At 40.3% G+C, this 13,130-nt stretch overlaps 1 protein-coding gene across 33 annotated transcripts in view; it reads left to right on the top strand.

The window, feature by feature from the left end:
* rims1a (regulating synaptic membrane exocytosis 1a) overlaps positions 1-13,130 on the top strand; it is an 88,685-nt gene that overhangs the window by 62,588 nt on the left and 12,967 nt on the right. For 8 of the 33 annotated variants that reach the window (XM_069538483.1, XM_069538480.1, XM_069538482.1 and 5 more), the window contains 9 exons: positions 1,420-1,582; positions 2,377-2,481; positions 3,011-3,070; positions 4,264-4,341; positions 5,929-6,045; positions 6,404-6,493; positions 8,297-8,380; positions 11,312-11,368; positions 11,701-11,766. In XM_069538483.1, coding sequence (XP_069394584.1) covers positions 1,420-1,582; positions 2,377-2,481; positions 3,011-3,070; positions 4,264-4,341; positions 5,929-6,045; positions 6,404-6,493; positions 8,297-8,380; positions 11,312-11,368; positions 11,701-11,766 — 820 coding nt within the window. Of the gene's footprint in view, positions 1-1,416; positions 1,583-2,376; positions 2,482-3,010; positions 3,071-4,263; positions 4,342-5,928; positions 6,046-6,403; positions 6,494-8,296; positions 8,381-11,311; positions 11,369-11,700; positions 11,767-13,130 lie in introns of all 33 variants that reach the window. The other 25 variants (XM_069538490.1, XM_069538506.1, XM_069538491.1 and 22 more) reach the window with 22 other exon arrangements.

Genomic DNA, 13,130 nt, shown 5'->3' with positions numbered 1-13,130 from the left:
TGTGAGGAAAAACAGCTTCATATTTGTTATTTATTTTAAGTATTATAAGAAATAAAGTCAATATGTGTATATCCAACTGAAATCTATATCCAAGTGGGAAAACAAGCTTTTTGGATTTCATTGTAGAATTCTCATGCTTTATACTCTCACATTAAGATTTAATCTGAAACACTAAAGGTTTTAAACCAATGGCATTATTTTATAACATCTAATTGGTCACACTCAAATATACTGAATATCCGCTCGCTGTGCTCATTTAAAATATCAGCTGTATCAGTCGAAGCCCAGGGTGTATCTGTGTTTATTGTTAATGAGTGCTCAAGTTAAAAGGAGAGACGGGGGATGGAAAAATACACCACATCACTTCAAACAACCTCTAGTTTTAATTCACATGCATGGTAAGAATGAATGAAAACCCTTTGTAGCACTGTATAAAGTACAGCTAATGGCCCACCCTGAGCTTTGAGGTGCTGTTCTCTTGGAAATGACGCCAGAGACCTTGGCATCACAACAAAGCCTGACAGTCCCACAGACCTCTTCAAGGCTGATCACTCTCTCCATTTATATTTTTATCTTCACAGATAGTTCTACCACACCACCAAAGAGAGAAAAAGTTTTCTTTTTAAACCACATTGTAAAAATACAGCACACAGTGATGAGAAATAGATGCATTCTAGACTAAATGTTGTAGCCTCCACGTTGAGGGTACTTGCAAGGTTGTAAATGTATATGTTGCATAACATTAGCAGGCTACTAGCATGATTCTAAGTTTAGAGTATGAGGTAGGAGGATACTATAATGAGCTTGGGGCCCAGCCAGTGAATGTAGTAGATGATTAGAGTTTGAATAGAAAAACTAATTCTGCAGATATTTTTCTCGGCTGGAAGAATATCTTCCCTGGCTACAGTGGCCATGTCAGGAATCATTCGGGCCATATTATTCAGGCCATTAGCAAGTTTTTCCTCATATCCTTTCAGTGTTGATAGTAGTAGTTTCAGACAGTACAGAGAATTCAAAGCACAGAGGGTACTTTGTACCCACTGATCTCAGGGGGCACATTTTGATGCCAATAAACTCAGCGTGGGACTTGAATAAAAAATAGTTTGAGCTGTGTGGTATTGCATACTGCATATACAGTACCACCAGAACTATTTAACTTTTTCAGATTAAATGTCCAGGTAAAATATAATAGTTTCTATTCTTGTGATAAAAATAAAAGCATTACTTGGCTCCAGACGATGGGTTGAGGGTCCAGTCTACAGTTTTGCACATGTTTATCTGTCTTCCATAAGTGACTTGTTATGCTCTCTATATTTGACATGATTGATCATTAAAAATTGATGAGTGTGCACTGATATATTGATGAGTGTATGCATATTTATGTATATGTTCACATGCATGACCATTCTCACTAAGCAGCAGATGGGCGTGGAAGGGAGAGGCAACGGGAGCCTACATCTACTCTGGAGGTGCCAGAGCAGCAGAGGACGCCCACCCATCACATACGATCCCGCTCGGTCTCCCCACACCGTGAGGAGCAGGGGCGAATCCGGTCACGGCCACCCAACGTTCCCACCCAGAGGTGAGGCTTCACAAGATTTTATTTCAGTGGTGCAACATGAGCCTTTTTTCAATTTGAGGATCTTTAAAGTGGCTGTGTAATTTTACCCTTCATAATACACAGCGATGAAGTTTTTACTTGATCCATTGACACAGTTGTGTAAACGGATTGAGATGGGGCTGAGTGGCGTGGCCTCATGCTGCTTTCAGACATGCACTGAACTCAAGAGAATCTCTGGACTGAGCCAATGTGAGAAGTTTGAGTGTGGGAGTTTTGGTGATGATGACATTTCTAACATGTAACAGACAGAAGAACAAAAAGAATACAAACATTTTAAGAGAGCTTCCGATGATAAAGGCAGATGCTGGTTTCAACGTGTTGTAAAAAAACACCATGATCACCACAGCAGCATCAATACCTTACATCCTGCTTCCGCCTGCTGCACCACCCCTCACCTGAACGCTCCAGAGAGTTCGGTATTGTTGTGTTGCAAAGTCCAGACCCTATTCTGCGGACATTCTGAAAACAGAGCAATATAAGCCCTGTGAGAAGGCACTGGTCACTTGTAAGAGGTAAAGGCTACTTTACAGACAGAGAGAGGAGGAATGAGAGAGTTTTTTGGAAGGTAGGGAACAGTCCATCTACTAATGAAATGTGTGTCTGATGTAGAACACATAGTCCTGCCAACTCTGCTTTCACTGGCTGAGCCAAATGATCCCTGCCAAGAGTTAGCTGAAATACTGCCTGACCACTTACCTGACACAACCTTCCTTCCTTCCCTCCCTCCTTCCCTTGTATCCCCCCCCCCCCTCCAGGAGTTTGGATGATGAGCTTCCTCACTCTCGTTGTTCTCGTTCTCCAACTCGCTACTATGACGCTGCCAGAGGTCGCCATGGGGAGGAGGAGTACCTGGATGACAGGTGTGTGTCTCTGTCTTCGTTTGATATGTGTACAGGAATTACATTACATGTTACCAAAGTTATGTCCAGTGTTTGTTTCTCTAACTGCTTTTTGTGTGTGCTACGCTTATTTGTGTGCAAAGTGGGAATGAGACAAAAGACTTGTGTCCAAAAGTGTGTTTGCTGCACAGAGGTTTCGTTTTTATCTTTATCGTTAGTTTCACTAAAATTTGATTTTGTCAAATGGGTTAAAGTCTTTCTTTTACCCTTTGGTCAATATTTTCCGACTTCTTTTCTGCCCTATATTTAATACAATTTCTATTTTTCTTGTAGTAGCTTTTCATTGATTGTGAAAGGGACTTTAGAGCAGTGTTTAGACAAAACACTTGGCCAGAATAACCTGTGGCATTTCAGCATGTAATGTGTGTGTGTGTGTTGTGTGTATGGCGATCAGCTACAGCTCCTCTTTCCTATTCACCCCCTCTGCTCTTCGGGTTTTTTGACTGTTGTTAATTTCCTCATTTGTCATCCATCCCCATGGTAACGACAGTGAGATCTTCATGATCCACCACTCAATGCGAGGCAAAAGTGCCGAGTGCCTCCACACCAGGTAAACTAGCTAATCATGAATCGTTTTATTCACATTTTATCTCTGAATTTGGGAACTGGATTCGTTTTAGTGTTTTTTTTTATCTTTTATTAAGATTATTAAGATTATCTCTCTGTGCAACTCAATTTAAATGTATCACAAGTGTTGTAAAAGTAAATTGTGTGTCATTTAAAACATTTATAGAACATAACAGGGTGAGGCAAACACAAACAATGCTTAGGCAGAGGTAACATTATGGCCTTTGAAAATAATTTCTGTCTTGTCTTGCCTTTTTCACACACCCAACAGGTTTATTGTTAGTTTTGATTAAGTTAAGCTTTAACAAAAAAAAAAAGAGTGGTTGGAAATTTAAAATCACGAAGAAGTAAACAGAGGTGTTACAATGTCAATTAGTGTCAATGTCAGTTGTACTACTGCCTCTGATCCACAAGAGGACAGCACAGGACCGCGCTTCCATCCAAATAGGAAGCTGCGCTATTACCAGGCCTGTTAGGGCTAAAGCAAAAAAAATACTTAATGTGTCGTGAAGAAATCCATAAACATTCCCTCTGGCTCTCTTGCAGAAATAAAACAAGGAATGATCTGCAATTCATGTTTGAAATAGTTGAGGGGTCTTGTCTCGTCAGTCTGTTCTCATTGCATGTACTGTAGACATCCCCTCTTCAGCCTGAGATGTAAGCACGCAGTCAGAGAGCAAGTTACACTCATGAGAGCATATCTGAGGCAGAAACATGTTCTCCTTATACAACCACACCTCTGTGATAGCAACACAATTAGGTGGTTACACATTCTATTTGTATTTGCTTCTGGTGCCTTTATGCTTTTATGTCATGCAGTGCTGTAGTTCTAATGGCTTACACTGCAAAAACACAAAAGCTTAGCCAGTGATTTTTTGCAAGGAATTAAGTTGTGAAGAAACATGACGCCTTTCTTTCATAGGTCAATAAATCTTTAAGCAAATTCAATGAAAATCATCTGACTGGTCAACTGCTTTCATCTCTTTGAATCAGCTTAATCTACTGTATCTTCAAATCAGCTAAAGAACATATTGAATAGTATATAAAATCACTGGTTAACTTATTTTGCCCTGTAGAACTTTTTTCTGTGCAAAACACTTCCACACTCTTGTTTTTTGTCCTCCTCCACCTATTCCTCCCATTTACCTCTGTTTGCTGCATGCATGCTTACATCAGGAGGTCTTCTAAGCACAATAACACACTGCCCCCTAAGATGCCACTTTTGTTCAACGGCATCAACAAGCGCTCAGACAGGTAAGTCTGCAGATATGGGTTCAGTATCCGTCAAATGAAAGTGTTTTCACCGTTCTTTATTTCCAGTCCAGTTTTTTTCTGTAAAGTTCCAGTGCGTAGGAATTAATTGGATCTGTTGGCAGAATTATTGAATATATTTTCATCATGTATATTCAGCTGAAACTAAGAGGCATTGGGTTTTGTTGGTTGAACCATAATGTCTACATAGGATTCTGGTCCTAAAGTCCACCATGTTGCTCTGCCATGTTTCAGTAGCCCATTAAGGACAAACCAAGCACTGGCTCTATAGAGGGCCTTTGCATTTTGAGTTACTTGAAGGCCACCACATTGTCCTTCATTCTTGGAAATGGAGGAGTGGTGGCAGTACAATTAATTTGATTGCCATCTGCACCCTCGCTGCTCGATGCAACAAAATCCTACACACTGGTTCTTAAAAAGATATCCTCACAAAAAACACAGTACTCTTCTGGACAATGTGACAATCATATAGACAACTCAAGTGAGACCTGAACTTCTTGGTTCGGTTTACTACTGCAACCTTTGCGCAGGGCCAGTTTTCACAGTTTTGTTGAGTGGCTCACTTCATGTATTGAATGACCTCCAACAAATTCAATTTCCCAACAGCCCCAGATGTTAACTGGCTAAATCTCCTGGGCCATTAGCAACTCAAGGATTTGCAGCTAACTTAGACTTTTATAATTAAAACAGGACAGAGAGGACTGAGCGTTGCCAACGTAGTTAGACTTTAGAGATTACAGATTTCTAAATGATTAATGAAAGATTTGCTGAATGAGAGATAGAGTTACCAAAACCAATGAAACAGAGGCTAGGCCAAAAGTAAAATTATAACTTCTGCGGTTGGGTTTATGTTATGGCCAGCGGTTTTCGTCAGTTTGGCATTGCATATAACTTTAAAACCACAGCACAAATGTACCGTGGTGGCTTTTGCTCTGGGGAACAATCCGGTCAGAGTGACATAATCAGAGCTATAGTCAATTCAGAATGCTGCTGTTGCAGTTTTAAACATAACAACACAATGCAATAGTTCAAGAAAGTAAAAGTTAATCACTTTAAGCTGCAGTTTGTATCATTAGCTTTCTCAACAGCGGAATATTTAGCTCCATGCCAGAAAAGCAAAGCTTCAATGGCAGGAAATAACTGAGTCCCAAAATATCTTTCTTTGAAACTTGTCTTTTCTAAAAGTTGAGGAGAAGTAGCCTTCCTCTGGCTGCATCACTTCTCTGATTGCTCTCCAAGAAATCTTTCTTTTATTTATAGTCTTGTTACAAAGAATCATACAATTCTTTTCCTCAAAGGAAGAAAAAAAGCTTAAAACAGAAGTTCAAACTCTTGTGACACCTCTGCACACCTGGTCAGTTGTTATGTAAAAAGTGTCCATGGCGGTTAGACTTGTGTTGGTGGACAACCAATGGAGAAACAACTACTTTGGAGGCCATTGATTTCTCTATGTGAATATTTCCCACAGAAACAGGGGCTTTGCAGATCAGTTCTGAGCTTTCTTACCTTTCTTTCCTTTCTTTCATTTGCAAATGCATGCTGTTTTTGACATTTTCGTCTTGTGACTAGTTCCACGCTGCCTGCATGTCGCAAGATGAGCTCTGTCAGGGGACCGCAAATAGTCATGGCAACACACCATTCCATCACACACCGAGTTGTAATGTTCACAGATGAGGTGACAGTTAGGTAAGACACTCACAGACATGCACACAGATTGTTATGAATAAAATATATTTGTGTAAGTTTTACAGGTTGTGGGGAAAAGGCCATTCCATCCATGACGATCAAAAAACACATTCTTTTATCATTCTCCAACTCCATAAACACAAAGACACTGTCATTCTTATGCCAGCCCACCAGTCATGGTTTAGTTATTGGTCTAGCATTATGATTTGGGGAATCTAACTGGACTTTGTTTTCAAATGATTTTATTTCTGTTTGTTCATCGTTTCTCTTTCTGTTTGTTTCTGTCCTTTCCTCCTGTCTCCTCTTCCTCTCCTCCTCTTCCTCCATTGGATGGCATGTTGTGCTGTGGTGCCTCTAGTGATCTTCAGCCTTCTCTGGACAGAGTTAGGAGTGCTAGCGCCAACTGTCTGACTCCAGACAATCATGCCCCCTCACCAGAGACTGAAAGGTACCAGCCTCTGTACCTACCACCCCTCCTGTTGTTCATTTTTCTGTTCTCAACCTTTCCTGGTATTTGTAGCTCTTCTCCCCTCTGAATGGTCCTACACAAGCCGATGATTAAGCCTCCCCACTCCTCACCCTACCCACACCCCTGCTGTACCTGCTCCTTTCAATCTGCTGTTTCACTGAGCAGTTCCTGCTTTGCTATTATTCTCAAGGATTTTTCAAGATTGAAAAATTCAGTGACACGTTGAGTATTCAATGACATATTTTTAAAAGTCATTGAAGTTTCAAGACTTAGAGATGTGCCAAAGTCTTTTTTACTGTACACTTTGGCGAAATGTTTTAATGGAAGTACTGCCGATAAAAACAATACAGGATTACCGACCTTTTTAGAGGACACGATGAATACAGCAAAGCAACATTGCTGTTTTGTTTTTTATTAGTAGCATTAGTCCTGCAAACCGTAAAAGAGCACACAAAGCAGTAGCTGTAGCTACTATTGCCTGTGGCATTGTCCAATATGGTTGTGCTGCAGTCCTTCACTGTTATGATGTAACGTTTTGCCTTTTGACAATGTCAAGTTTTAAAAAGTTTTGTTCAGCTTTTGTCCAAACTAAACATGAAAAGGGCACACAGGACACCTCCCTCCACGTTTCTTATTTTCATTTCCAGTCCCATGTAATACTCCTTTGGAAAATGAAATGTCAACTTTTCCCCCTTTTTCTTCACAATGTAAGTGCTTTTTATTCGAGTTTTAACACCCAGCAGGCACAAACTTAAGAAAGTAGGTCTCATAGACATATCAGATCGCTCTCACTTTGAAAGACTACAAACAAATGAATTCAGAGATTTTACCTCAATGATATCATCCATCAGGGACCAAAATATTGTAATTGCAAGTGATCAATAGTTTGCAGAACTCTTTCACAACACATGATTAGGTGCATGGAATTAAAATGAGACAGGAAAAGCTATTGTTAAACTGGAATCTAAATTCAACAGGAGACCATCTTGCGATAAGATCACAGCAGCCATGATCCTGGTCAGCAACTCATTTATTCAGGTTTTCTCTTTAATTCATCACCTGTCTGTTTAAACCAAAATACTCAAAACCACCTCTGTGGCAGGGACAGAGTCAAGCTGAAAACATAATCAATGTGGTTCAATCAAAAGATTGTACTTGCCTATGTGTTAATAGCTGACACACTTGACAGTTCTACACTTGTGACTGAAATGAAGATAAATACAAAAAACACCTGCTAGTACACCTACTTTTTCTTGCCTCTGTCAAAACAACAAGTTGCAGGTTCGCAGTAATTATTAAATCCACAGTCTGTCTGGTGTGTTCAGTGGGTGTCTTCGTCCTGGAAGTCATATGGAGCTTTATTTTTTGTGTTTTGTTCTGGCAACAAATCTTCAACAATGTGATTGCCAGGACACTGTTGAGTGTTCAGTCGATAGCCAGATATAGATAGCCTCTGGAGTAGGAGGAGACCAAAATATAGCCAAAAGCAGGTTGAATTTTGTGTAATGTTGCTTTTGTGTGCTGGTTGTGTAAATGGTCAACTATTTGCTAGCGAGTTTGTCCTGACAACTATAGTATAAGGTGCTATGACAGTGTTGTGTTTACAGCTTGTTTCACTGCCCCCAAGTGGTGAAAACGTTCTTGTATCCATGGTAGGCACAAAGAGACTTGGGTAGCTTTCCACTATGTGCATGTGTAATAATGGGATAGCATGGTTTTCTGGTTTTTAATAGCTTGCTGATTTGGTCATATGGGTGATATATTTTGTATGTGTACACATAGAAAATCTTTGTCCCGTTCCCTGCCCCGAAGACGCCCGGCAAGTCCCAGGATTCTTATTCAACATGCTTCCCCAGAAGATGACAGGTATCCTTTGTGGACCCTCTGCCGCTTCCTCCTAGAGCTTGACTTGTGCCCTAAAATCTGATGCCCCCAAGTTGAATTATAAGAAAACAAGAAAGATGTTTTAATACTGTGATATATAACCAATATATCCCAAGTTTTTTTTGCAATTATCTGTTATGAAATGAAACACATTCTCTGATACCTGATTGAAATCCTCTTGGTTCAGTTGGGTCTTTTGGGGCTCAGGCAGATGTCAAGCTCTACCTTGTTTTTGCAGCAAACACTAATCTCTTTAAAGAGTTCTGACATTAATTGCTGGTTGTGCATTTGCAACTTTTCCAACTCTCTCTTCTCTGATTAAAGTGCAGTGTATGACTTTATCTTGTATCATAAAAATGGCAAATAACCAAATTTTGTTCAGAAGAAATGTGGCAGGTTTTCTAATTTGTAACTGCTGTTAACGGAATCCTGAAAAACTTTGGGAACTTGCTTGAATGTTCATACCTCCCTCATGTCTGTCAGATGAATACATTTACCAAGCACTTTATATGGCACATATGTTACTCACTTATTAATGCCAGCAATTCAGTGTGTACAATCTTAAAGATGCAGGTCATGAGCTTCAGTTAAACAAAATTGAGAAAAAAGTGATCTGAGTGACTTTGACTGTGATGTGACAGGTGTCAGATCAGCTGGTTCGGTTATTTCGTAAATTTATGATCTCCTGAGATGGAGAGAAAAACAAAACACATTCACTGAGCAACAGGTCTGTGGATTGATAAAAGTCACAACACAAGCAATCTCAGAAAACATCTTCATCATTTTGACGACACATGCAAATTGATGACGTTGTTTTCTTAATTAGCAGTGAGTTGAGCTCTCTCGACCACCGCACTATTCAATCTGATCAAACGCCCCCTCTGCATCGAGCAAAATAACTACATGACATTTGAATGATATTTTATACATTCCCCAGTCTGGCACACGTAACATGCCCCAAACCCACCCTAACCCACCTTTAAGCCAAACAGGTTGCCCCAATCTTCTTAAGGAAACAACAAGGCAATAATATGGAATCACTACATCATCGCACACAATCAAAACCATAGTGATAACCAATATTTCAGCCTTTTTGCTCAAAAAAGGGCTATCTTTGACATCGGTCAAGGTTCCGGAATACGATGGGCTCTGTCTACTTCCATCCTGGAGAAAGCAGTCTGGCCTAAAAAGTTGTATTATCAGTTCAGCCTCCTCAAAAGCTAGTATGCCCCCCCTCTCCGCACCCTCTGGGACTCCCACCAACTTCAAATTCAACTGTCTGGAGCAGCCCTCTAAGTTTTTCACCTTCCAGCAGAGAACACCCTCTGTTGCCTGTAGCTCCTGGCAGGCCCACTCCAGAGCATCCACACGGGCATCTTGGTTTGTAACCATGCTGATAAGCCCCTCCACTTTCTCCACAACAGCTGATTGTTCCTTTTGCACAAGAGTAAAAGTCAAAGGTTGTAATGGAGTGTCTGGTATCTTCGATTAGCTTCCTCAACTCAATAACTTGATTTTCTATAGCCGCTAATACGGCAGATGGCGTAAGCTGAGGCACAGCTGCATCAAGATTCACTGTGCAGCCATGTGCTTCTCATCAGGAGCAGCGTCATTCGAACCCTTATTCAGCTCTTTTTCAATATGATTGCTTATCCTTAATCAAAATCGAAAGGAGCCCAAAAACATCAGCAGCACAGATTCTAATAAACTCCAAACTTAGGGTGATTATTTATATAAATTAAAATAGTCCAGACATCAGCTGATGTCCTTCCTCGTGGCCGCAATTTCAGCGACCTCCCTGGTCACCACATGTGAATCCAATCGCACCTTTGGGGTGTGGTAGAACAGGAGATTGGCAGTTTGACTGTGCAGCTGACAAATCAGTGATATGAAAAACCGTTTCCACCATCAGTGTTGCAAAGAGCAAAGAGAGGGACTTCTCAGAATCAGTGTGGTGTTCTAAATAAAGTGCTTGTTGACTGTATTCTGTAACTGTATATTACATTCAGGAGACTGTTTGGCATGAAAATTGGAAACATGACATAAAGGCTCTGAACAAAGGTAGCTTTTCAAACACTGTAATATCTTAATTAATGAGTTTTAGAGGTGCTAGGAGGCACATTTTGTTCCCTGAAACAAAACCAGGTTAGCTGTTAATCTCTATTTCAAGTCTTTATGCTAGGCCATGCTAATGTGTCTTTGCTGTATATCCACATTTGATATACAGGTATGAGTGATATCAATCCTCTCACTAACTCTCACAAGTATTTTTCCCAAAATGATTTCCTTTTTACTGAAATCTTAATTTTCTTGAAGCCAATAGTAGTTGAGTTTCCACTGTGAGGTTTCACTTTAGTTTAACAAATACAAGATAGAATCATGAGCTATTTTGTGACACAGTTGAGCTGGACACAGTGAGAGTGAGTGGAACACAAGGTAGAACTTGTCCTCGTAAAAATCACATAGTTCTTCCTCAGACAAGTTCTACTTTGTTTCATCATGTGTCACCCACATTGTGTAAAGGGTTGTTTGTGTGGCTTTTACCTTGCTGTTGATGTTTTTCTGGTTCGTAGTTTGATGCCAAGAGTCTAAGCTACAGTTTTGGTTGTGGTGGTTGTTGTAGTCTTGTCTTGTTGCTTTTCTTCCTCCTTCCTTCATGGTTATAGTGGTCAGTTTGCGTTCTTGTGAACTCGTGGTAGTTTATTCTGGTTGTGATGTGAAATCTTGCCTTGCTGCGTTTGCTTCCTGCAGTCTGTCCACATTTTCTTTTTGTTCAGGGAATCTGCATCTGCAGCGTCTGTGTGCTCACCTTTTATCAAGGCTCAGTACTCCACAATGATGTGGGATTCTATGTGTGATGTGTGTGTGGTGATGCACATATCATCTTTGTCATTTTCATGTCCATGAATGGAGAATATGGATGCTACTTCCTACTCAAGAGACTTTAATTCAGCTCAGTACAATGAAGAGGTACACTCATACGCAACGTGAATATGTCTGTGCACACACACACACACACACACACACACACACACACACACACACACACACACACACACACACACACACACACGGTTATGTGACACCTCTTATTCATGAAACCATCATGCCATGCATCACAGCATATTTCCTGTTTTCCAGATCATAAACTTATAAATCCAATGCCACCCCCCCACAGCCCCAGCAGACCCAGATTCTTCTAACACTAAATTATTTATCATCTATCATGCTCTCCATCCATCCCTCCATCCATCTTTTTTTCTGTTTTATATTGCTCCCTTTGCCCATCCACCATCCTCCAGACAGCCTCGGACCCTGGAAACACCTGAATGTCAGACTCATGGCAGGAAGCTCTCTGGCAGTGGCAGGTAAGACATGTACTGCAGGCTCAGCACATGTCAAATGGTGTGAGGTCACTGGCAGAAAGTACACAACTACACAACCAGACTAAATGAATCTGTTCCTGCCATTATATTTTGCCCCTGTCTTGTAAAAGAAATGTAAACATTAACCATATGAGTCAGTAGTATTGGTTTTAAATAGGTTCATGGACCTTTAGTGCTCAGCTTAATATATACAGTCAATTTATGGTCATCGGTGTAGGTGACAGCGATGACAAGTTTCATTTTAGTTATAGCATTTGTCTCGTATCTCCTCTGCCACTTCATGGTCACATGGCTGCACATTAATATGTGGAGGCGAGCTGAAGGTAGCATCCACTGACCTGCAGTCACAGAGTAGCCCAGTGGTTCCCAGATGGTGTGTTGCAGCACACTTGTGTTTCTTTGTGAAGCGGTCAACAAATAGATAACAGAGCAGAAGAAGTAATAAAACCAAACATTTAAATTACCCATTTTTCTGCTGTTATGTAAAATATTTTTTTTAATTATGAATTCTTTTGTTAATAATATTCAATGAGTTATATAGTTTTTATGTTATCATTTTGAATTAGAATTAATGTGTAAAGATTGATATGAGTGATGACATGGGTTATAGAGATTATTTTGCATGAACAGTAATACAGGTATCACTAAAAGCTTACCCTTTGGGGTGCCTTGGGCAGAAAAAACTGGAGTAGCCTATATAAATGGATATTGAGCTTACACCCAGTCTGGTTTTTCAAGAGCCCCATGTGCTCTTTTGTAAGCATATGGAAATTCTTATGTGGTGTGTGAACTTTTGTCATACTAAAATACCAGGGTTTTTCCTGCATAGAGAATTGCGAGGCAGCCGCCTCTGTCAAATTGAATGCCTCCTCTGCCTCGAACAGACAATACCAGACATAATCTTCTATACGGCAATGTAGAAACATTAATGGACACTAGGCATTGGATCATTTATCATCATTAATAAACAACAACAAGATTATTTAGTTTTTAAACATTACATTGCCATCGAGGTGATTACGTCTCGTAGCTTCTTTCTGCCGTAGCTGTGCCTGTTCCCACAAGGTCCATGCTATTCTTGGCGGGCAGAACTTGGCACAACACTGGCACCATGCTCTCACCCACTGATGTCTCAGTACCACCCCCATCTCATATTCATCCAGGAAAAACCCTGAGTACTATGTTACTATACAACAGTTTTTCCTGACATGTTCTATAATATGGGCTTAAGGTAATACTACCTGCAAGCGAGCTCTTCTGCTAATATGTTACACTTTCTGTTCGATTTTCATTTATTTTGATTTAAGTTTTTTCCTCTCTTCCAATCTTCCTCCACCCATTTTCCG

The sequence above is a fragment of the Paralichthys olivaceus genome, chromosome 14 (assembly GCF_024713975.1).
Source record: "Paralichthys olivaceus isolate ysfri-2021 chromosome 14, ASM2471397v2, whole genome shotgun sequence".
In the NCBI taxonomy this organism is placed as follows: domain Eukaryota; kingdom Metazoa; phylum Chordata; class Actinopteri; order Pleuronectiformes; family Paralichthyidae; genus Paralichthys; species Paralichthys olivaceus.
This window is presented reverse-complemented; position numbering and strand designations above follow the sequence as displayed.